We start from the raw sequence: 26,055 nt of genomic DNA on the forward strand, positions 1-26,055 counted from the left end.
GGAGGGAGGGGGCCAAGCTAGAACTCGGAGGATAACCTTGCTAGCGCCCGTTTCATTTGTGTCAGAAACAGGCATGTTTTACTAGTTTTACATACAGAGCAACATAGGAAAAGGAAGGCAGATAAAGACCATATGGCCTATCCAGTCTGCCCATCCATGCCATCTACTCTTCCTATCACTCCCTTAGAGATCCTATGTATTTGTCCCAAGTTTGCTTGAATTCAGATAAAGTCTCCCCCCCCCCCCCCCCCCCCAATATTAAAAACCATTTAACCGGCCAGAAATGGCACCTGTCCAGTAAAATGGTACTTAGCTGACAAAGCGCTAATATTCAGCAAGAAGCCGGCTATCTGGGCTGAATCTTAGGCCCCCTTTTACTATGGCGCACTCACGTACCCTTGACCCTTGTGAGGTGAAAGCACATGAAACACTTTCCCTTTCAAAACTGGGGCAAAAACCAGGGTACAAAGTACAGTACATGCAAACTTTGCACCAGTGTGAACAGTTTGAAAATCAGCCCCCACCCCAATAAATAAAAATCGCAGCATATTAAAAGGGTGAATTACTGTCAACTAAAATACTAAATTTATAATCAGACAATATTTTTCTCAAAGATAAAGAAGTTTTTTGCAGCTGGCATAGGGCATTTTGCACACTGTGACTGGCACTGCTGGGCACAGCATGGCATCAGAACAAACACATACCCATCGGTTGGTGAAGAGAGTGTAACACTCTTTCACTAGGATAGTTTTAACAATGGCAGGATCCGATACTACGAGAACTGGCTTTCTCCCATCATAAATCCTACAGTAGAGACAGTGATAATACTGTTAACTTATGCCTCAAAAAACAAGGACAGTACATGAACCCTAACGGCAAAGAGCATCCCCCTCACCAAACTATAAAGAGTTCAGATCCAGAAAGCACACTACAGACGGCTGTGGGTTCAAAACCCCCTACTTCTTCCTTCCTTATAATATGCGAAGGCCACCATGTCTATAACTGGCCAATAAATGCAATAAGAGGCAAAGAACAGACCACCAGTGGAAGAATAGCCTAGTGTAGCGGTTAACAAACCTGATCCTGGAGGCATCTCAGCCAGTCAGGTTTTCAGGATTGTTTGAAGGCCCTTGGTAGGCGCTGGGCGCCGAAACACGGACCGTGTCGGGTCCATTTAAGTATTACATCATCAACGTTTACAATTAAAGACTTTGTCCCATTTGTTTGAAGGCCCTTGGTAGGCTCTGGGCGCCGAAACACGGATCGTGTCGGGTCCATTTAAGTATTGCATCATCAACGTTTACAATTAAAGACTTCATCCCATTTGTTTGAAGGCCCTTGGTAGGCGCTGGGCGCCAAAACACGGACCGTGTCAGGTCCATTTAAGTATTGCATCATCAACGTTTACAATTAAAGACTTTATCCCATTTGTTTGAAGGCCCTTGGTAGGCGCTAAGCACTGAAACACAGACCGTGTCGGGTCCATTTAAGTATTGCATCATCAACGCTTACAATTAAAGACTTTATCCCATTTGTTTGAAGGCCCTTGGTAGGCGCTAAGCACTGAAACACAGACCGTGTCGGGTCCATTTAAGTATTGCATCCTCAACGTTTACAATTAAAGACTTCATCCCATTTGTTTGAAGGCCCTTGGTAGGCGCTAAGCACTGAAACACAGACCGTGTCGTGTCCATTTAAGTATTGCATCATCAACGCTTACAATTAAAGACTTTATCCCATTTTCTGAAGGCCCTTGGTGCTTTTTGTTTCTTGGCTTTTTTTGTGCTTCGCTCCCTCTCTCTGTTATACGACATCTCAAATTTGAAAATGTACATATGGCAAGGGGATGTGGTCTGGGTGTATTTTAGGTGGGACTGGGGGGGGGGTGCTAAAAAATAAATGTATATTCCCCCATGTCCAAAAATATTGATGGTGAGATTTATAGCCACTACTCAGGACATTTGCTTTCCAGAGAAATGCTCCCACTGAGCAACGCTCCACTGAAGGGATTAGAGGAGGTCACCCCTTAATCCCTCGGTGGTTTACGTGTCTCCTGAAAGTGAAACTGGAAAGGCATAAAGCTCTCTGTGACAACTTTGAGGAAAATAAGGGGCCCTTTCACTAAGCCTCATAAACGTCTACGTGCGCCCAACGCAAGCTATTCGTAGTTACTACCCGGCTACCGCATGGTTCTTGCGGTAATTTCATTTTTGGCGAACATCCAATACGCGTGTCCGAAAATAATTTTTATTTTCGGATGCGCGCCAAGTGGCATTTGGCATGCGTAGGTCATTACCGCACGGTTACCATGTGAGACTTTACAGGTAGGTCAACGGCAGGCGGTAAGGTCTCAGACCCAAAATGGACGTGTGGCAATTTTCATTTTGCCGCAAGTCCATGTTCGGCAAAAATTTAAAAAAGGCATTTTTTGCAGGTGCACTGAAAAATGATTCTGCGTGCGCCAAAAACACGCATCTACATTACCGCAGGCCATTTTTCAGTGCACCTTAGTAAATGGACCCCTAAATGATACACGTGTCCATGTTGACCCGTTCATATTTTATGCTTTAAAATAGATGTAACATCTAACGTGGTGCAATCTCATTTGAAGGAGGAAAAGCCTCAAATAATGATAGGATACTCCTTTGTTGATAAGGAGTATCCTATGGCTTTTCCTCCTTCAAATCAGATTGCACCACGTTAAATGTTATTTGAATAGAGATCAATTTAGTTGATGAGTTAATGAAAACAGTGTGATACTCTATTAGCTCTGGGTTATTATACAGAATTAAAATAGATGTAACCAGTGCTTAAATGTCCATTTCTCCATGTTTTACTCAGCAGATCCTGTTCTAACACACTGGCAGAACTTGAGACGTGCTGATCTGGACTTCTCAGATCCAATTTCTATGTCCTTTCTATAATGCCAAGCAACAGGTTTTTGAACCACAAGTGCTAATGGAATAATACTGTAAACTTTAATAAAAATGAAAGAAGTAATGAGCTCCAGACGGATGGAATGATGAGATGGAAAAGAACAAGAAAAAGCAGGAAATAAAACAGGGACTGAGACTTTGAACAGTTTGAAAAAAAAAAAACTCACACGATTTTTGTTCTTTATCATAAGTTAAACATTGATTTTACAACTGCTTCTCACAGCCAGTCAGAATTTCTCAATTCTTCTGTCACTCTGCAACTACAATTTTTTTTGTTGTTGTTACATTTGTACCCTGCACTTTCCCACTCATGGCAGGCTCAATGTGGCAATGGAGGGTTAAGTGACTTGCCCAGAGTCACAAGGAGCTGCCTGTGCCTGAAGTGGGAATCGAACTCAGTTCCCCAGGAGCAAAGTCCAACACCCCCACTGTTGCTACTATTTGACATTCTACATGGAATGTTGCTATTCCACTAGCAACATTCCATGTAGAAGTCGGCCCTTGCAGATCACCAATGTGGCCGCGCAGACTTCTGCTTCTGTGAGTCTGACGTCCGGACGTGAGACTCACAGAAACAGAAGCCTGCGCAGCCTTCTACATGGAATGTTGCTAGTGGAATAGCAACATTCCATGTAGAATCTCAGAGTAGCAACATTCCATGTAGAATCTCAAATAGTAGCAACAGAGCCTCAAATAGTAGCAACATTCCATGTAGGATCTCCAATAGTAGCAACATTCCATGTAGAATTTCCAATAGCATCTATTTTATTTTTGTTACATTTGTACCCTGCGCTTTCCCACTCATGGCAGGCTCAAAGCGGCTTACATGGGGCAATGGAGGGTTAAGTGACTTGCCCAGAGTCACAAGGAGCTGTCTGTGCCTGAAGTGGGAATCGAACTCAGTTCCCCAGGACCAGAGTCCACCACCCTAACCACTAGGCCACTCCTCCACTTGGGGTTGCCGTCAAGCACTTAATTTTTTTTTTTTTTTTCAGAACTCACCCCCAAATCTTTCCATATTTCTTGGAACACATCATGTCGAAATGCAGTCGACCCTGAAAAAGAATTATAAAAAGCTTTTAGGTTTCAAATCCAAATTCTCTCTTTCAATTTTGAGTGAGGAGTTTGAACAATGGCCTTCCTTCTGAACGTTCTTTCAGATTTCTGGGCCCTCACAATGGTTATTTTATATTTCTAGAATAAGCGTGTTCTGTGTATGGAAGAGACTTTGAAATTCACTTCTGTGGTTAGTGAGGGCAGAGACTCTGCCAGGAGAAGGGGCAAGTGAATTTACTACTCAGAGAATGGTCTAATCACCCTAGAATAACAGCAAAGTACCGGAACTAAGACAGCTGTGACTGATTGATGGAAGACAATATGACCTCTCTGTATAGAGGAATAGAGAGAGCCCACCTAGGATGTCAGATGCTTTTCAGTGACTCCCCCCACCCCACCCCGTAATAACTTCAAAATGAGACACGTGGATGGGGCATAATCGAACAGGAACGACTGTCTCTAAGGGCGCCCATCTCTAAAAACGTCCCGGCGAAGGGGCGGGGAAACCACTATTATCGAAACAAGATGGGCGTCCATCTTTCGTTTCGATAACACAGTCAAGGACGCCCAAATCTCAACATTTAGGTCGACCTTAGAGATGGTCGTCTCCTGTTTTCGGCGATAATGGAAACCGAGGACGCCCATCTAAAAAACGATCAAATCCAAGCCATTTGGTCGTGGGAGGAGCCAGCATTCGTAGTGCACTGGTCCCCCTCACATGCCAGGACACCAACCGGGCACCCTAGGGGGAACTGCAGTGGACTTCAGAAATGTGTGCTGAGCCCCCAAACCCCCAAAACTGGCCTGTGGTGGTGTAGACGCTTGTATTGGGTGCATGCCAGGGCATTTTTTCCTGCATGTACCAAAAAGGTTTTGTTTTTTTTAATGGGACAGGAAAAGGGCAAACAGTAAAAATGAAACTAGTGCGTGCCCAAAACCGGCCTGAGCCCTTAATGCCACCCACTGATCTAGCGGTAAAGGCTCACATGCTACATGTGCGGTGACCGGTTGACGAGCGCCAACTGCCGATTACCACCAGAACTGCTGCGCATAGGAGGAAATAAATAATTCATCCAGGTATTATGGGCGCACACCAAGTCTGAAATGACCACCAGGAGGGCGCTGTGGCCTAGCAATAGTCTCACCTTGGCACACGCTGCATGTGTGTACAGCCTACCATGGTTTAGTAAAAGGACCTCAGAGTATCCTTTTGTTTTTCTGCGCAAGCCCTGTCTAGCAGTATTTGTCTGTCTAATTGTGTAAGTGTATTATTGCTGGATGATCCTCCACAAGGGTGAGTTGGGTAAAAACAAGGGTGGGTGATTGCTGGCCCGATAGCCTTCCCGTATCTGTTCCAGATATAAATGTCACTGGCTCCCTGTCCGCTTCCACATACAGTTCAAACTTCTCCTACTGACCTTTAAATGCATCCATTCTGCAGCCCCCCCATTGCCTCTCTACTCTCATCTCTCCCTACATTCCTCCCCGTGAACTCCGCTCACCAGACAAATCTCTCTTGTCATTCCCCTTCTCCTCTACTGCTAACTCCAGACTTCGTTCCTTTTCCCTCGCTGCACCTTATGCCTGGAATAGACTTCCTGGACCTATACGCCTAGCTCCATCTCTACCTGTTTTCAAATCTATGCTGAAAACCCACCTTTTCACCACTGCTTTAGGCTTCTAGCCACTACTCAATTGCCTCCCCTTGTTCCTTCTCACCCAGTACTTCCCTCGCCCTTAATTGTCTTGTCTGCCTGTATTTTTAGATTGTAAGCTCTATTCAGCAGGGACTGTCTCTCTGTGTCAAGTGTTCAGTGCTGCGTGCGTCTGGTAGCACTATACAAATGTTAATAATAATAAAAAAATGTCATAAACAAATAAATAAATAAATACATTTTTTTAAAACCTATTAAAAGCATACTTTTTTTTTCTCAAGCATTCAATCTTCCAGACAATGTGGGATATTATCTATGTGTTGTTTTTTTTTTATTTTATGGGGTTTTTTTGGTGTATTGTTGTATGTTTGACTTTGTTTAGGTCTTTTTTATTTAAACGGAGTTCCTTCCTGTTTTAAATTTATGTGTTTGCTTTTAGTCATTCCATAAACTTCCATGCTCACTGGTTGCCAGGCAGTATATAAAGTTTTAATACACTGTAAATCAAAGGAAATAAAACAGAGAATGCAGGCTTCATCTTCTTTCCATCCCAAAGGCTTAGTTCCTGAATCCTTCCTGCATAAAGTGTTGTACAGTGCAGGCTAATGTCAGTAAGAAAACATTAGGTTAACAACACGAAAATATTCTAATACTCACCTTTCTGTATTCAAGAAATGTCCCAAAGAATGGAATGGGCTTGGGTCCAGGTATCCCCAGCTTCTTAAAGATCCCATATGGCCAAGTCCCGTATCTGGGTTAGAAAACAATGAAAGAATGCGAGCATGAAATAATATACTATACATGGTTTTATATGCCGCTAATTTTCTACAAAGATTCTAAGCGGATAACAATATTAATTCCTCCAGTCAGGGAAAAACTATAAATCTTATCAAATGAGATCTTATATAGTTAGCCCTGCAGATGTCATAATCTCATTGACCTTAATCCATCTTACTAAACAGCCATGTTTTTAATATTCTTCTAAAAGTATAGTAAGGCATAATTTTACACCCTGGTATAAGAAAGATGATTGTAACATTGATTTTTTTTAAAGATGCCCTTAAAAGTAGGATTATTAAATTTCAAACAATGACCAGGTTGCGCTGATGTAAAGAAAGGAGGGAGATCTAAATAGTAAATCAGCTTTTCAGAACACTCACCGTAGAGAGATTTAGGGGCCTTTTTACTAAGCCACGTAAGCATCTACACGTACCCAATGCACGCCAATTAGTTACCGCCCGGCTACCGCATAACTCTTGCGGTTATTTCATTTTTGGTGTGTGTCCGATACGCGCATCTGAAAAATAATTTTTAATTAATGGCGCACGTCCGCTATGCACGCCGAGTGGCATTTTATGCACATAGTTCATTACTGCCCGGTTAACTTGTGAGACCTTACCGCTAAGTCAATGGCTGGCTGTAAGGTCTCAGACCCAAAATGGATGCGCACCAATTTTTATTTTGCTGCATGTTCATTTTAGGCCACCCGCTGCGCACCCCCGCCACCGGGTGCAGCAGCGTCTGCCCTCCTCCCGAGTGCAGCACAACACCCCCCCCCCCCCCCGGCGCATCAACACCCCCCTCCGGGTGCATTCTTACCTGCTGGGAGCAGCCATCAGTTCCGCTGGTTTCCTGCTCCCTCTGCCCAGGAACAGGAAGCAACCTGTTCCGGGGTAGAACGTGCAGGGAACCAGCGGAGCCGACAGCTGTGCAGCTGCTTTCTGCACCCCTCCAGCGACGTGCACCCAGGTGGACTGCTCCCACTGCCCCGCCCTCGGTACGCCACTGTCATCAGCATATGAATATACCAAACTGCCAAACTTAGACAACTCATTACCCATCATTCTTAAATAGATGTTAAATAAAGAAGGTGAACCCTTTCAGGTCACCGCAGTTTACGGTCCATTCTGTTGATATCTTACAATCTTTCCTTGAACCACTTTAATACAGTTTCACCTACTCCAATTTGACTCAGTCTAAATAACAGATGATCATGATTTATCGCATCAAGGAGCCCTTTTACAAAGCAGTGATAAGCCCAACGCGGACTCAGGGGCAGACTACAGGTTATGGGTGGGCCTAGGCAAGAAGTGGGTGGGCAACAAGTGTTCTCCCCCCCCCCCTCCCCAACAACCACCAAAAAAAAGATCTCAGCTGGCGGGAAAATGCTTCTTTCCACCTTGGCAGTCTTCAGCAGGCATGCGCTGAAAACTGAGCATGCGCAGGTGCCAGTATCATGGAAAGAAGCGTTTTTGTTACCATCAGGGGGATGTCTTCAGCTGGCTGAGCTCGGAATACCCACCAGCTACCGCTAAACGTGTGCTACTGTTGGGTGGGCTTGAGCCCTAAGTGGGTGGGCCCTGGCCCACCCAGGCCCACCTGTGATTACGCCACTGCACGGACTTACCAAACACTATTCCGAAACTACCACCAGACTAATGCGGCCACTGGCGGTAGTTCTGACTTGAGTGTGTGCCATTCTCAGTGTAAAATAATCCTGGAAATTGGTAGCGCGATGCTAACCCAACGGTAATCAGGCATCGTTGCGCTCTGCCAGGTTACTGCCGGGTCACCGTGGAAGTCCTTACCGCCTCCTACATAAGTACGTAAGTATTGCCATACTGGGAAAAAGACCAAAAGGTCCATCGAGCCCAGCATCCTGTTTCCAACAGTGGCCAATCCAGGTCACAAATACCCGGCAAGATCCCAAAAATGTAGAAAACATTGTATACTGCTTATCCCAGAAATAGTGGATTTTCCCCAAGTCCATTTAATAACGGTCTATGGACTTTTCCTTTAGGAAGCCATCCAAACCTTTTTTAAACTCCACTAAGCTAACCGCCTTTACCACATTCTCTGGCAACGAATTCCAGAGTTTAATTACACGTTGAGTGAAGAAAAAATTTTCTCCGATTCGTTTTAAATTTACTACATTGTAGCTTCATCGCATGCCCCCTAGTCCTAGTATTTTTGGAAAGCGTGAACAGACATTTCACATCTACCCGTTCAACTCCACTCATTATTTTATAGACCTCTATCATATCTCCCCTCAGCTGCCTTTTCTCCAAGCTGAAGAGCCCTAGCCGCTTTAGCCTTTCCTCATAGGGAAGTCATCCCATCCCCTTTATCATTTTTGTCGCCCTTCTCTGCGCCTTTCCTCATTGGGTGCTGGTAAGTGCTCCCCACTTAAGGCCCTGGTGCGCAGGAAAACCAGCCCCCGCCTCTACTGCAAGGCCCCTTTTCCTGCAGCTGAAAAAAAGTGTCATCTGCTTTCTTAATTTCTGTTACCATCTTCAATAATAAGGTTTCTCTGCTAGACAAAGTTCTAAAGCCATGTTGTGAAACACGTAAAAGATTAAACTGTTTGATATAATCATTAATTTGAACATTAACAACAAATTCAATTAACTTTGCCAGCCATGTAAAACTCGTCACTGGTCTGTAATTTTCAACCTTAGTCATCTCCGCTCCCATTGATTTTGGAATAGATATTTATAGAATGCACGCTAGCTCAGATGGAAAATTTCCAGTGTTAACAAATAATGTTAGCCAAACTATTACATCTGGTAGTATTGTTTTTAATAAATACAAAGGACAGATATCTAAGTATCCCTTGCCCCCTGGGAGGAGAAGACCCTTCAGTCCTCGGAGGTAAACCCCTTGGCTGGAATAAGAGGGACAGCTCAGACTTAAGATATGGCGCAACCAAATGAAGTCTTTATTGGTATTTCTCAGGGATTATCCCTCTGGAGCAGTTGTTGTCACACAGCCAACAAGACGTACAGGCTGAACAACAAGGCTGCTCAATATGGCTTTCTCATTCTGTACTTTTGTACTGTTTAAAGTTTCATGTCTCCAACATCATGTGATTTCTCTTATTCTAACTTACTGTTCATGTAAGGATTTTCCTGTTTTCTTCCGTTACACATATATGGTTATATTCTGTTATTTTTCTCATTACACAAAAATAGCCGTTTCCTTTATTCTACCATCCTCTCTTGCTTGTGTTCACATGCAGACTTCGTGGTCATGGGTTAATCCCTTATCTGTAAAGCATGATTCCCCCCCTTGCAGCAACAGCAAACAAACAAGCTGTATGAAACACCTGGCTTCCCTGTTCCCTAAGCACATATTTGTGGAGAAACATCTCCTTCTTTGGAGGGGTCTTCGGTCTCGCTCACCGTAAAGGTTATATCAATTTTTGTCTGCCATATATGGGCCACATAGCCTCAGTTCCTCCTGTGTTTCTCCTTGTCATGTGATTTACAAGGAGTGCATACCAATATTTGCTATTTACTGATAATTAATCAAGGCTCATGCACTCTGTATACAGGCCGCAGTAGGGAGAAACAAAACACGCTGATGACAGAAGGTCTGAGTGCTTACAGGCCTAGCTTGCAGACCAAACATAGGGAGCAGTGGTGTAGTTGCGTGGGGCCAGGGGGGCCTGGGCCCCCGTAGATTTGACCCTGGACCCCCCTTGCTGATGACCCACCCGACCCCCCCCCCCGCCGCCAACCCGCCGTCACCTGCCTTTGCTGGCGGGGTACCCCAACCCCCCCCCCCCAGCCGAGGTCCTCTTCTTCTCGCAAAAGGCTTCCTTCTGTTTCTGTTTCAGCTGATCTGCAAGGCTTCGTTCTGTGAGTCTGACGTCCTGCACGTACAACGTGCAGGACGTCAGAAACAGAAGCAAGCCTTTTGCGGAAAGAAGAGGACCTCGGCTGGCGGGGGTTGGTGTCCCCCGCCAGCAAAGGTAGGCGACGGCGGGTTGGTGGCGGGAGAGGTGGTCGAGAGAGTCGGCGGCAGGGGGGGCAAAGTCGGCAATGGCAGGGCGGGGGTGGGGTGGGTGTCGACAATGGCGGGGGGGGGGGGGTCGGTGGCCCCAGGGGGAAGCTAAAATGTGCCCCCTCACCTCGGGCTCTGGACCTCCCTCCCGCCGAAGTCTGGCTACGCCTCTGATAGGGAGGGAATATACAGAACTGAGGGGCCCTTTTACTAAGCCGCATTGGCGCCTACACGCGCAGAATGCGTGTCAATTTGAAACTACCACTCGGCTAGCGCATGGCCCTGTGGTAATTTCATTTTTTACATGCATCCACTATGCGCACCTGAAAATATATTTTATTTTCTGATGCATGGCGTTAACTGGGCGGTAATCGGCACTGAATGCACATAGGTGATTCCCGTGCAGTTAACGCGTGAGACCTTACCGCTAAGTGAATGGGTGGTGGTCAGGTCTCAGACCCGAAATGGACGCGCGCCAATTTTTATTTTGCCGCATGTCCATTTTCGGTCATAAAGAAAGCACCATTTTTTACAGGCGCGCTGAAAAATGGATCTGCGTGCGTCCAAAACATGCGCCTACACTAGCAAAGGCCATTTTTGCAGCACACCTTAGTAAAAGGACCTCTTAATTTTTTTGTTAGACGCTGAAAAAGTGAATTAGTAGGGTTCTCATCTACTTGTGGAAATTCATTCCATAACAAACCACCATAAACTAGATTAGTCTTTGCCTCTTCCTGCTGTTTTAAGTCTGACTAATCTTGCGTAGACACAGCAAGGTTTTGTCTGACAGTATCAATCTTATTACGAAAATAAGTTGCTAATTCTTCTGATGTAGGTTGTAAATCAGTTGACATTTTATTGCACTGGCTCAGTTTTAGTCAAAGATTTAAATATATGGAAAAGCTGCTTAGATTAATTTTCTGACTCATCTAGTTTCTCAAAATAATCTTTTTTTCTCAAGCATAATAGCATTCTCTATTTTTTAATCTTTAATCTCCATTTATTATATATCTCATCACCCTTTGATTTTTTTTCCAAGATCTCTCCAATTTCCTGCTACGTTTCTCTAAGTCCAACAACTCTGATGTAAAGCAAAAGTTCTGCTTTAAACATTTACGTTTCATTTTTAAAGGTGCTAATTCATCGAGGGCCCCTTATACTAAGCCGCATAAGTGTCTACGGGTGCCCAATGCGTGCCAAAATGGAGTTACCACCAGACTACTGCATGGCTGTTGTGGTAATTTCATTTTTGGCGCGCGTCCAATACGCCCATCTGAAAAATATTTGTTCTTTTCAGATTCGCAAAACGGACATGCGCCAAGTGGCATTTGACGCGAGTAGGTCATTACCGCCCGGATTCTTTACCACTAGGTCAATGGCTGGCAGTAAGGTCTTAGACCCAAAATGGAAGCACGGCAATTTTGATTTTGCCGCACATCCATTCTCAGCAAAAAAAGATGTCTTTTTTACAGGCGCACTGAAAAATGGATTGGCACGCGCCCAAAACCCGCGCCTACACTACCGCAAGCCCTTTGTAAAAGGATCCCCTAGTGTTGAACTCATTACTCCATTGTTTGGTATATTTCCGAGCTTAACTCTCCCCTCTCTTTATGCCAAACGGTTCCCGCATCCACTTTACCCCATCCAATACATACATGGGACTTTGTCCTAGGTGTAAATTCTTTTAAAGGTCTAAACAAAGTTTACCATATAACGATCTGTCCAGGCCATTGCTTCCCACTATTGATGACCTATAAGCGCTTCAGCCCCATTCTGACTGTATAAGCTAAAAAAATCAAGTGCGTGACCATCCTTATGAGTCGTTTCACTTATATCTATCTTAAATTCTAATTCGCTTAAAAAAATCAATAAACTGCCTCACAGAAACATCCCAGTAACATTCTTTTTTTTATTATTGTAATTTTATAACTTTACAAGTCCAAACACTTGTCTACAGAAACACAGTGTAAAATATCATTAATTAGAAATTTGTACATTAAGAAAATAAACATTCACTTTCTTAGACCGCATTAAGGGGGTATGAAACCAAATACAAAGGAATATTAAGAAATATTATTCATTTTAAGTAAGGCAGTGATTGGAGACTCTTCCATTACATATCCAATATTATTTAAGCCTTTTCAAATCTAGGAAAACTTTTAATTGTTCTGGGGCATAAAATGAGTGGAGGAGTGGCCTAGTGGTTAGGGTGGTGGGCTTTGGTCCTGAGGAACTGAGTTTGATTCCCACTTCAGGCACAGGCAGCTCCTTGTGACTCTGGGCAAGTCACTTAACCCTCCATTGCCCCATGTAAGCCGCATTGAGCCTGCCATGAGCGGGAAAGTGCAGGGTACAAATGTAACAAAAATAAAATAGATACTATTGGAGATTCTACATGGAATGTTGCTATTCCACTAGCAACATTCCATGTACAAGGCTGCGCAGGCTTTTGTTTCTGTGAGTCTGACGTCCTGCACGTACGTGCAGGACGTCAGACTCACAGAAGCAGAAGCCTGCGCGGCCACATTGGTGATCTGCAAGGGCCGACTTCTACATGGAATGTTGCTAGTGGAATAGCAACATTCCATGTAGAATCTCAAATAGTAGCAACAGTGGAGGAGTGGCCTAGTGGTTAGGGTGGTGGACTTTGGTCCTGGGGAGCTGAGGGACTGAGTTAAATTCCTGGCACAGGCAGCTCCTTGTGACTCTGACTTGCCCAGAGTCACAAGGAGCTGCCTGTGCCAGGAATTGCCCCAGGTACAAATAAGTACCTGTATACAGTATGTAAGCCGCATTGAGCCTGCCATGAGTGGGAAAGTGCGGGGTAACAAAAACAAATATATATTTTGATTCTCCAAATCTTAACATGCATTTACATGGGTAGGCTAGGAAAAACCCAAATTTTCCCCGCCACCAAACAGGTCTTTAGAGTGTTAAAAGTTTCAAAATATTATTAAGGTCCTGTTCAAATACAAAGGAGACCAGTAACATTCTATATGACGATATGATTATTTTTCCCAATATGGCTGAGCATTTCTCGCAAAACGAAACAAAAGCTACCGATGAAAAACACATCACTCTCACGCTTATTTTAGAAACACTCTGTGGGTTTTAGACAGGCATAAACTGGCATACAGGGGGGGGGGGGGGGTAATGCTAGGTACCACCTTATGTGGGCTCTATAAGAACACATATGCGTGTAACGTAAATGAGCATCAACGCGCCTACATTTAGGCGCTCCCTCTTAAGCCAGGTCTGTGGTTGGCATAAGTAGGTGTGGCTAAATGGGGCCTGTAACTCATACCATTCTACAAGTTACACATGCAAGGTTTAGACCCGCCTGAGCTCCTCCCCTGTGAACACCCCCTTGCATTTATGCATATTGAGGCACTTTTTCAGAGCGGCGGCAAGCCCAATGTGGGCATACCGCTCGCTATTCCAGGACTACTGCCAGCCCAAAGCGGCCACTGGCCATAGTTCCAGGTAAAGCATGCACCATTTCCAGGGGGGGGGGGGGGGAACCCCAGAAATGGTTAGGGTGGCAGTAACTGAGCAGGGCATTGCCGCTGTCCAGTTACCGTCAGGTTACCACAGGAGCCTTTACTGCCACCTCAATGGTGGCGGTAAGAGCTTCTTATCACATGGCTGTTTTGTTTTGGGGGCTTTTTATCCACTGCAGTAAAAAGGACCCTGGAGTGCAGGAAAAATGGCCTCCACTGCTATTGCAGGGCCCTTTTTCCCGCAGCTTAGTAAAAGGACTCTCTTATGCATTAATCCCCAGATTCTATATGCATTAATTTGAATGTACACATATTTATTTATTAAGATTTTGCTCACACCTTTTACAGTAGTAGCTCAAGGTGAGTTACAGTCAGGTATTCGGGATATTTCTTTGTCCCAGGAGGGCTCACAATCTAAGTATGGACCTGAGGCAATGGAGGGTTAAGTGACTTGCCCAGGATCACAAGGAGCAGCAGTGGGATTTGAACCAGCCACCTCTGGATTGCAAGACCGGTGCTCTAACCACTAGGCCACTCCTCCACTAGCAACATTCCATCTAGAATCTCGAACAGTAGCAACATTCCATGTAGACTCTTCAATAGTAGCAACAGAATCTCAGAGAGTAGCAACATTCCAGAATCTCAAATAGTAGCAACATTCCAAGTTCCACTGCACTAACCACTAGGCTACTCCTCCACTAGCAACATTCCATGTAGATTCTCACATATTTATTTATTTAGATTTTGCTCACACCTTTTTCAGTAGTAGCTCAAGGTGAGTTACATTCAGGTACTCTGGATATTTCTCCGTCCCAGGAGGGCTCACAATCTAAGTTTGTACCTGAGGCAATGGAGGGTTAAGTGACTTGAAATATTTTTTCACTCAACAAATAGTTAAGCTCTGAAACTCGTTGTCAGAGGATGTGGTAACAGCGGTCAGTGTATCTGGGTTTTTAAAAGGTTTGGACAAGTTCCTAAAGGAAAAGTCAACAGTCTGCTATTGAGATAGACATGGAAAAGCCTCTGCTTCCCCTGGAATCGGTAGTATGAATCTTTGGGATTCTGTCAGGTACTTGTGATCCAGATTGGCCACTGCTGAAAGCAGGATATTGAGCTAGATGGACCATTGGTCTGACTCAGTATGGCTATTCTTATGATATGTAAGAAAACAGAGGAAGGAGAAGAAAAGCAATGTTGCACGAGAAGCCCCGGCGTTAGCAGCTGATCGCATGCCGCTGACTTCTTCAGGAAGAAAACAGCGCTAGGAGAAGGGGAGCAAACATAGTAACATAGTAGATGACGGCAGAAAAAGACCTGCACGGTCCATCCAGTCTGCCCAACAAGATAACTCATATTTGCTACTTTTTGTGTATACCCTACTTTGATTTGTACCTGTGCTCTTCAGGGCACAGACCGTATAAGTCTGCCCAGCACTATCCCCGCCTCCCAACCACCAGCCCCTCCTCCCAACCACCGGCTCTGGCACAGACCGTATAAGTCTGCCCAGCGCTATCCCTGCCTCCCAACCAGTGGCACTGTATTTTTTGGCTGGCGGGTCTTTGGTATCCCCGCCAGCAAAGGTATGTTTAGCACGGGAGGGAGCAGGTCCACTGAGAGACTGGGCTGGGCCCAGGGCAAGGCCGCCCACGGGGCCCCGCCCCCCCTCCCGAGGTCATCACCGCTGCAGTCCCCACCCGCCCCTCTCCATCCGCCACTGGGCCAGGCCCCCTGCATTGAAATCATCACAGTGCCTCATCTGTCTCCTCACTTTGTGACTGAAAGTGCAGCAGCAACAGATTGGATTTGCCTCCCTTCGAGCCTTCAATCCTTGTGTCCCGCCCTCGCGGAAGCTACATCAGACGAGGGTGGGACACAAGGAGGAAGGCCCGAAGGGAGGCGAATCCGATCTGCCGCTGCTGCGCTTTCAGTCACAGAGGTGACAGGTGAGGCGATGTGATGATTTCAATGCGGGGGGCCCGGCCCGGTGGCGGACGGTCGACGGAGCCGAGGGCGGGTGAGATCAGGGACTGCGGTGCCCGGCCCCCCTTGGAGGCCCAAGCCTGGGAAATTTTGTTCCCCCTGGCCCCCCTCTCTGTGGCCCTGGGGGGGAGGGGAGAGAAGGAGGGAAGAATTCATTACACTTCCCCACAGTCCATCCCAGACAAGCTTCGTGTATGAAAGCAGTAGAGGTAGCCTTTTTTTGTTGCTTTTTTTTGGGGGGGGGGGTTTGTTTTCGATACAGGAGACAGCGTGAAGACAGCGGGGGCGGTGGGTGGGGCAGCGCTGGTGGGTAAGGCACCGGTGCGAAGGTGCTGGAACCTGCTCCCTGTCGATGTAGCCCCACTGTGCCTGCAAAATGGATTTCACATACAGTGGTAGCAAATAACGTTCAATACCCAGCTGGTCAGTGCTGCATAGCCCCACGTAATGACCGAAACACATCAAGAGTAATTTAACAGAAAAGTCCGAAGTGTGATGGCCACAGATTTCTCGGTTTACCTTTCAAGCGCTAGCTAGCGAGGAAGGAAAGGCACCTTTATGAGCCTTGGGAACGAGCCTATTTAACCCAAGTGCAAAGCGAGCCTTCTCTTGGAACTGCTGCTGAGGCCCAATCTTTCTTGTGAGGAGAAGCAGCCGGGGCCAGCCTGGTGAAACAGTCACCCTCGATTATGCCTGCCACCAACAACAGCAACGCCTTTATCAATATCAGCTCCGAGGGGGCTGATTCTTCCCTCCACTGTTTCAGCCGTCATTCTAGGCAGGACCTGCAGCTCCTGACCACCAGTTAAATTTTCCACGGTAAAGGTAGGAACTGCTTCTGTGCATCGCTTGGAAAACAGCCAGGCATCGCTTTGCATGGACATTTGTATAGTAAATAGCTCTTTATAATAGCTTTGCACAACTTTCATTAGCTTGTAGAAACCTTTTGTGCATGTCTTGCTTTACTCCTTGCTCACTAAATCGGCTAGAACCAGTGTAAAAACCACGTTGCTGGCTTGCTAGGTTTTGTGCATCTGGCTCCTGAACCAGTCTGAAAAACCTCAGGCAATACAAAATGTTAAGAAATCCCGGACAGGTGAACATGTCATCTTCCCCCAGTCCCTAGAGTTCATTCACATCTATTCCCTCCGTCTTAGCCCCTTTTTAAATGGGGGGGGGGGGGGGGGCAGGAGACCTTATCAACTCTCTTGTAAAAAAAAAAAACAGTTTTCTGCCTTGGTGCAAACACAAAAAGTTCCCAAGCCATATTACACTCAACACTTACAGAGAGAGGAGGTCAGAAATGCGATAAACAGAGTCCAGGTTTCTGCGGAGAAATGTGGAAGAAATCCATCATCTGTCTCATTCGGTCATAACCTCACTATTTCTGTCCTCTGACTGCCAATTGAAGGGAAGGGACAGCCTGGTTGTTGTTTTTGGCTCTCTTCTCAGTGTTCAACGTGACAGGTAGGCTGAGCTTTTTTTCTTAACACATTTAAGCTTACTCGTTAATATCTTACCTCACCCAGAGGCGGGACAGGCTAGAGGTAGGATACACCCAGTCATCATATCCACACCAAATATGAGTGAGATATATTTAGGTGAACCGGCTCGTTGTGTGCAAAAATTCATTTTATGGGTATTCATTGTGGATATTCTAAAAACTCAACTGTCTTGCAGTGTCACGAGGACTGGGTTCAGAGCCCTGCTTTTGACCAGTGGGCTACGAACCACAGAAGCCATGGTTCAGACCTTACTTTTCCCAGTGCAAACCACTGCAGGTCTGAACAGAGTGCTGTGTGAGGGGTCTAGTACAAGGGGAAGGGAAATGGGACTTGATATACGACCTTTCTGTGGTTTTGCAACTACATTCAAAGCAGTTTACGTTGTATATACAGATACTTATTTGTTAAGGGAGTCTTTTACATAGGCGTGCGGGTGCTTTTAGCGTGCGTTAAAAATAGACACGCGCTCCCCTCTGAAGGGACACCACCTTGTAGTGGCGGAGGGGCTTCTGTGTTTCAATGACTCAGAAAGCTATGCTGAAGGGTTACCCATATCAGACAGGCCTCTGAGGAGAAACCAGACAAAGAGTGTCCCAAACTAGGGAGAGTGGAAAGATGGCGACCTGAAGTTCGTATGCCCAATGGCCCAGCTGCCCTCTGAAGTTTCGTCTTCTTTACGTAAATTTCCTCTCTGCAATTGCAGTTACCTTAACTGAGAGGAAGGGGACAACCGGTGGTCAGCCGCCGATGGCCAGCGTTTTGTCCCCTGAGCAGCAAGTGCGGGACCTCTGAGCGACAAACTGCCCACAGATGAAAGGGGTGGCAAGTCCTTTGATTAGTGCGGCGAAGGAGCGTCAACGCTCTTGGACCTGGAAAAAACAACTCCATCGCTCCCAAATTGTTCAACCACCATGTCCAAAGGAGTAGAGGAGTGAGTTAGAGACATATGCTGAAACGGAGGACGTTTACAGCAGAATCCGAATCGGCGGAACCACTCCTAAACACCTAAGAAAAATCAACTTGAAGTTTTGGCTCCCATGGAGGTTACATTGAATATCATCTGGAAAGCCCATCGGGACCTAACGGTGGCAGTAATAATTTTGTTTCAGATATAATTTTATTAGAGAGTTACATGACAATTTAACTGAACCTTTTGAGAGTGAAAAATTGATATAACAAATGATTCTACACGAGCAAGAAGTAGTTATGATTTTGAAAATGATAATAGACCAGAAACTTTGAATAATAAAATGAATATTAATATAGATGATTAATATCGAGATTATTGTTTTTCCCAGAGTTCCGGGTATGTATTCCTAAAGTTTTCCTCAGAAATATTTCTTCAATTATTACTTTAAAAGGAGTGAAGCCTGTGAAAACTGGGATTACTTTAATCAGTGGGATTTGAATTAGAGACTTAAGTATATGTATTGTTAAATAACTTCTGGTTTTTAAAAGAGAGAGAATGTAATCAGATGTATATTCTAACTAATATTGGACAATGAAATGATTTGACTATACACCGTATTGGGCCTTGAAGAAGCCAACCAGACGATCAATGTGGAATAATGAATAGATGAGGAAATATCTGGGGATAATCAGGTTAATACCACGTTTTGTTTTGTTTTTTTGTTACATTTGTACCCCGCGCTTTCCCACTCATGGCAGGCTCAATGTGGCTTACATGGGGCAATGGAGAGTTAGGTGACTTGCCCAGAGTTTACTGTTTACTGTTAATTGATCTCCTTGTCTCCCATTTAGTGGTCTAAGGAAGAGAATAGAATGACCTGACTGAAATAATTCCTATATATTACTTTCTCTGTATTTCCGGCAAGTTGTTTTATCGTTTGTAAAAATTTAAATGGTTATATATTTAAAAAATTTTTTAAAATAGACATGAGCTGAACACGCCAATGTATTCCTATGGGCATCTTTAGCATTTAGCGCACGCCAAAAATGCCAGCGCTCCTAAGTAAAATACCCCCTAAGTGACTTGCCCAGAGTCACAAGGAGCTGCAGTAGAAATCAAACCCAGTTCCCCAGGATCAAAGTCCACTGCACTAACTACTAGGCTACTCCTCCACTCATTCCACCAATAAGAGCCAACCTCATCAGTGATGTCACAATGGCTTAAAGTCCACTGCACTAACTACTAGGCTACTTCTCCACTAGCAACATTCCACATAGAAGCCTGCCCTTGCAGATCACCAATGTGGACGCGCTGGCTTCTGTTTCTGTGAGTCAGACTCACAGAAATAGAAACCTGCGTGGGCACGTTGCTGATCTGCAAGGGCAGGCTTCTATGTGGAATGTTGCTAGCGTGTTTCCCCGAAAATAAGACACTGTCTTATATTAATTTTTGCCCCCCAAAATGCGCTAGGTCTTATTTTCAGGGGCTGTCTTATTTTTCGGGGAAACATCAGGGTTGGATTGGGGTTGGCCCGCGCGCCCTCCGTCGCTCCCGGAACTAACCTTAAACGCCTCCTTTCACCTTCACAGCAAGCAGCAGCAGGGCAGGCCACTCCTTCCTTCCGTGTCCTGCCCTCGCCTGATGTAACGTCCGCGAGGGCGGGGCATGGAAGGAAGGAGAGGTCTGCCCTGCTGCTGCTTGCTGCGAAGGTGAAAGGAGGCATTTAAGGTTAGTTTCGGGAGCGATGGAGGGTGGGTGGGTGGGGGCCCGGTGACCTCGGGTGGGGGGGGGGGCGGCCTTGTCCAGCTCTCGGTGGCCCTGCTTTCAAACAAAAATTTGCTAGGTCTTACTTTCGGGGGAGGCCTTATATCTACCAATTCAGGAAAACCTCTACTAGGTCTTATTTTCGAGGGATGTCTTACTTTCGGGGAAACAGGGTAGTGGAATAGCAACATTCCATGTAGAATCTCAAATAGTAGCAACAGAATCTCAATAGTAGCAACATTCCATGTAGAATCTCCAATAGTAGCAACAGAATCTCAATAGTAGCAACATTCCATGTAGAATGTCAAATGGGACTTGATAGACTGCCTTTCTGTGGGTTTTGCAACTACATTCAAAATGGTTTACATAGCATATACAGGTATTTATTTGTACCTCAGGCAATTAAGTGACTTGCCCGCAGTCACAAGGAGGGAATTGAACCCAATTCTCCAGCATCAAAATCCGCTGCACTAACCACTAGGCTACTACTCTATTTCCAGGAGATGTGTGGCACCAAACTTGCTCCTTTGTCTTAGGTACTTGTGCCCCAATAATGGGTGCTAGAGGATGTTAGCACCGGACCAGCGCCCACATTAGTGAGCACAAATTGCTCAGAGTCTCTATGGCAGAAGACAAGTGTGCCAAAGATTAGAGCAAATTGCATGCTGATTCATTCATACAGATGTAATGAGGTCATTTCCTATTCCTTTCCCATGCTCAGAGAACAGCCACAATACAAAGCCACCTTACTGCTGAAAAACTAACGCTAAGCTCAGAGCAGGCATTAGGGTGATTTGAAGAGAGGATTTCTCATGACTCTGTCCTTTAAAATCTGCCAGTTTTAGATAACTTGAAGCAGAAGAAGTCCGTGCAATCCCTAAGCGCTGGTAGTGAGAAACGAATGTGTACGGTCAGAGCAAACCCAAAAGAGAAAAGCACAGATTTGCCCCTGTTTCCTGTGTTCACAAGTTTAAAAAATTGAAAAGCTTTTATTTAAAGCGCAGAAAAACAGAAACCATGTGTGTTTTCACATTCAGATTTGCCGGGCGCATGTGCGCAGGAGCTTAGCTTACCGCAAAACTCTTCTGCATATATGGTAAGCATGTTCCCCCCTTGCTTTCACTTTTTACAGCGTGAATATAATTTGAATATCATTTCCTTTGAGCATTGGCGAATTACTTTTCTGCAGTGTTCCGGTGGTATGGTTTCTGTGGTGTTGGTTTACCACAGGAGATCTGAGCATCGTCCTGTTGATTTGTAAGATATTTAGGGGGAATGGACTTAATCATATCTGACTAGTTATCAGCATTGTACTACACTGAATGTGTCTAGAACAGGGGTGGGCAACCTCAATCCTGAAGGGCAGCAACCCTGTCAGGTTTTCAGGATTTCCCCAATTAATATGCGCTAGATCTATTTGCATATAGTGGAAACAGTAGATGCAAATCAATGTCATGCATATTCATTGGGGAAATCCTGAAACCCCACTGGGTTTTGACCCTTGAGGACCGAGGTTGCCCCCCTGGTCTAGCAGCACTAGAAGAAAATGCAAGTTATTATTATGAAGCAGGATGGGCCACTTTTAGTACGCCAATAAAGGCTTTTGGAGGCAGCCCTGTTAGCAAAACTGATACAGAGAGGCTAGTGGTACCTAGAGAATGACACGGGGACGGGGAACCGCAGTAACCATGGGGACGGGGAACTGCAGTAACCATGGGGACAGGGACAGATCCCACGGGGACGGGGACAGAGCCCACAGGGACAGGGACAAACTTTGACCAGTGTCATTTTCTACTTTGAAGCCTGTTAATGAACTGGACTTTTATGTTTAAGTGATGCCTACAAAGATATTTAGATTTTTTGGAAAAACAAGCAAACATACTGGCCACAACTAGCAAAATTTGCATGGGGGATCCGGTACATCCTGCTACCAGCACATCCTCTAAGAAGACAACTTCTATTCCAGAAAGGACTGTGGAAGACAAGAGAGATAGATTGAATTCTGAGATTGTTGATGATTTCTTATTTATTCACAGATTAAAAAAACATAACAGTGCTTCATAGGGCATATTTCTCCCCTCTAGGGCATACAGAACGGGTTGTATTTTGTATCCCTGGACATTTTAACAGTGTGAATTAGGATTCCTTGGTGTATTGTTGGGGTTGGAAGGGTAGAGGGTGGTGGTGGGAAGGAGGGTTATTATAGCTGCTCATTGTTATTATTGTTCTCTATTTGTAATTTATACACAATAGTTGCACAGCATATTGTTCCTTTTTATATTTTAATAAAATGATTTAAATATAAAATCATAAGTGTTTGAGGCTTCTGCAGATGAGGACAGATCCCACTGGGCAGGGACGGGGACAGAACTTGCTGGGACAGAGCGGGGATGGATCAGGGCCTGCGGGGACGGGGCGGGGATGGAGACAAACCTTGTCCCTGTGTCATTCTCTAGTGGTACCTCATAGACCAGAGATACCCAAACCTATCCTAGGGGTCCACAGTCCAGGCCCTAATGGATATGCATGAGAGAGATTTGCATGCCTGTCACCTCCATTATATGCAAATATCTCTCATGCATATTCATTAGGGATATACTGACCCCCCCCCCCCCCCTCCATTAAGAATCTCAAATCCTTGTTCTCCTTGATCAAAGCCTGTTGTTCATGGTACCTGTGTGTCTCCACTGGGTTGTAAGCTCTACAGATCTTCCATTACACATTATTACTTAACGTGATAATTATTACTTAATGCTTTTCAGACTTAAATTCTGAAAAACCTCAGGCAGTACAAAATGTAAGAAGTCCAGGACAGGTGAACATCTCGTCTTTCCCCAGTCCCTTCCAGGGCAGTGTCATTCACATCCATTCCCCCCATCCCTCCGTCTTAGCTCTGGCTGCACAATTCATGTCTTTTAAATAGCTTGTTAAATGGGGCAGAGGATCTTCTGGGCTCCCTTGTAAAACCAGTTCTTAGCCTTGGTGCAAACTCAAGAAGTTCCCAAGCTGTTATTACACTCAGTACTTACAGAAAGAGGAGGGTCAGAAATGCGATAAGCAGAGTCCAGGTTTCTATGGAGAAATTTGGAAGAAAATCCATCATCGTTCTCTGCCTCAGTCTGCCACAACCTCACTGTTTCTGTCCTCTGATTGCTAATGGAAAGAAGCAGCCCAGCTGTTTCTTGTTTTCTTCTCAGCGGTCAGGTGACTTGTGGGTTGGACCTTTTCTTGCCCAGTGGGACAGCTTAGAAGTCAGAACCACAGCTGGCAAACTAGTTTCTAGGACACACCCCGTCAGCCTGGTTTTACATCATATCCACAACAAATGTGAATGAGATATATTTACATGAACTGGCAAATTCATTTTATGCATCATATGCCTGGAATAGACTTCCTGAGTCAGTACGTCAAGCTCTATCTCTGGCCGTCTTCAAATCTAGGCTAGAAGCCCACCTTTTTGATGTACTACTACTACTACTACTTATCATTTCTAAAGCGCTACTAGACTTACGCAGTGCTGTACCCTTGAACATGAAGAGACAGTCCCTGCTGGACAGAACTTACAATCTAATTAGGACAGACAAGAGATAAGGGAATATTAAAGTGAGGATGATAAAATAAGGTTTCTGAACAAGTGAATAAGGGTTAGGAGTTAAAAGCAGCATCAAAAAAGTGGGCTTTTAGCTTAGATTTGAAGACGGCCAGAGATGGAGCTTGACGTACCGGCTCAGGAAGTCTATTCCAGGCATATGGTGCAGCAAGATAAAAGGAACGGAGTCTGGAGTTAGCAGTGGAGGAGAAGGGTGCAGATAAGAGAGATTTACCCAGTGAACGGAGTTCCCTGGGAGGAATGTAGGGAGGGATGAGATTGGAGAGGTACTGAGGAGCTGCAGAGTGAATGCACTTATAGGTCAATAAGAGGAGTTTGAACTGTATGCGGAAACGGATAGGAAGCCAGTGAAGTGACTTGAGGAGAGGGCTAATATGAGCATAACGACACTGGCAGAATATTAGTTGTGCAACAGAATTTTGAACAAATTGAAGAGGAGAGAGATGGCTAAGTGGGAGACCTGTGAGAAGCAAGTTGCAATAGTCTAAGCGAGAGGTGATGAGAGTGTGGATGAGGGTTCTGGTAGTGTGCTCAGAAAGGAAAGGGCGAATTTTGCTGATATTATAGAGAAAGAAATGACAGGTTTTAGCATATTCATTAGGGAAATCCTGAAATCCCAACTGGTCATGACGCTCGAAGACTGAGGCTGTCACCCCTGTCTAGAAGCACTACAAAAAAAATGCAAATTAGTATTATGAAGCAGGATGGGCCACTGTAAGCTTTCGGAGGCAGCCCTGTTAGTCTGTAGTAACCAAACTGATATAGAGAGGCTTGTGGCACCTTATAAACCAGGGATACTCAAACCTGTCCTAGGGGTCCACAGTCCAATTCGGTTTTCAGGATATCCCTAATGGATATGCATGAGAGAGATTTGCATACCTGTCACCTCCGTTAGACACAAATCTCTTGTGCGTATTCATTAGAGATAGATCAAATAACAAAAGATAATCCACAAACTGAAAAATAAGTTTTTAAATTTCTAAAACATATTTTGAAAAAGATTTTGAAAAAATATTTTGAAAGAATTTTTTGAAAAAGGAAGGAAAAAGCCTCAAAGAACTTAAAATCTTAGCAGATTTAATTAATCTAATTGATCATCATCAGCAAAAAACCTTCTAAGCCCCCCCCCAAATTTATATTTTTTAGATATCTGCTTCTGCACTTTTATAATACAGTCTCTAAGGGCTCCTTTTACTAAGCCGTGAAGGCGCCTACGCACAACGAACGCATGCCAAATTGGAGTTAACGCCCGGTTACCTTGTGGCCCTTGCGGTATTTTCAATTTTGGCATGTGTCGGGATTGCTGGATCCGACTGCTTCTATGAACCTACTGCCTCTGTGAACTGGATTTGGGACCATCCCTAGACAACGATTGCTGACAGCATGCAGCATCTGAAAAATGTTTTCTATTTTCTGGCATGCGTAACACACGCGCGCCAAGTGGCATTTGACGCACATAGGTCATTACCGCCCAGATTCTTTATCGCTAGGTCTATGACTGGCGGTAAGCTCTCAGACCCAAAATGGACACGCGGCAATTTTGATCCATTTTTGGCAAAAAAAAGAGGCCTTTCTTATAGGCGCGCTGAAAAATGGATCGGAGCGTGCCCCAAACCCGCACCTACACTACTGCAAGCCATTTTTCATTGCCCCTTTGTAAAAGGACCCCTCAGTGTTGAAAGTACAACTAAGAAAAAGCGCTTATCTTGAGAAAACTCATACTAAGTGCAGGACCAAGCTGGCATTCACCGAGCTGTTCAACACTTCTGGGCCAAGCGTTTCGCTTAGCTGCTTCAGGGTCCCAGACAGCAAGGCACTCTTAATCCTTCTCGATTACTATGGTCTGTGCGTTATTGTTAATCTACACCCTAGTTTTTCTGATTATAGTTATCAATAGAAATCAAACAAAATAAAACATGGAAAAGAAAATAAGATGATACCTTTTTCATTGGACATAACTTAATACATTTCTTGATTAGCTTTCGAAGGTTGCCCTTCTTCCTCAGATCGGAAATAAGCAAATGTGCTAGCTGACAGTGTATATAAGTGAAAACATTCAACCATTACTATGACAGTCTGACAGGGTGGGAGGATGGGGGTGGGTAGGAGGTATGCATGGGGACATCAAAGCATATCATTGATATTCTAACAGGATGGGTGTGGATAGGTGAGGGGTGGGGTGATCAACAGAGACATACAGCTTTATGGTTTATAATGGGTTAGGAACCCCAGATCCTTGTTAAGTCCTTTCTGTTGGGTGTTAAAATATTCAATCATTCTGACTTCAAAGGTCTTAGGTTCTTGTATGGTTTTAAAGTTACCTGTCATACCTCCGACCCACCCCCATCCTCCCA

General features: G+C 44.9%; 1 protein-coding gene across 2 annotated transcripts in view; it reads right to left on the reverse strand.

The window, feature by feature from the left end:
- Nucleotides 1-23,269, reverse strand: part of LOC115476721 (cytochrome P450 3A29-like) — a 50,134-nt gene extending 26,865 nt beyond the window's left edge. Inside the window, exons 1-4 of one of the 2 annotated variants that reach the window (XM_030213271.1) lie at nt 23,121-23,269; nt 6,305-6,398; nt 3,939-3,991; nt 705-804 (exon numbers count right to left, since the gene is read on the reverse strand). In XM_030213271.1, the coding sequence (XP_030069131.1) occupies nt 705-804; nt 3,939-3,991; nt 6,305-6,398; nt 23,121-23,194 (321 nt within the window). In that variant the 5' untranslated portion in view covers nt 23,195-23,269. Of the gene's footprint in view, nt 1-704; nt 805-3,938; nt 3,992-6,304; nt 6,399-17,197; nt 17,539-23,120 lie in introns of those variants that run through there. The other variant, XM_030213272.1, reaches the window with a different exon arrangement.
- Nucleotides 23,270-26,055: the final 2,786 nt, after the last annotated feature.

Source organism: Microcaecilia unicolor, chromosome 8 (genome assembly GCF_901765095.1).
Source record: "Microcaecilia unicolor chromosome 8, aMicUni1.1, whole genome shotgun sequence".
In the NCBI taxonomy this organism is placed as follows: Eukaryota; Metazoa; Chordata; class Amphibia; order Gymnophiona; family Siphonopidae; genus Microcaecilia; species Microcaecilia unicolor.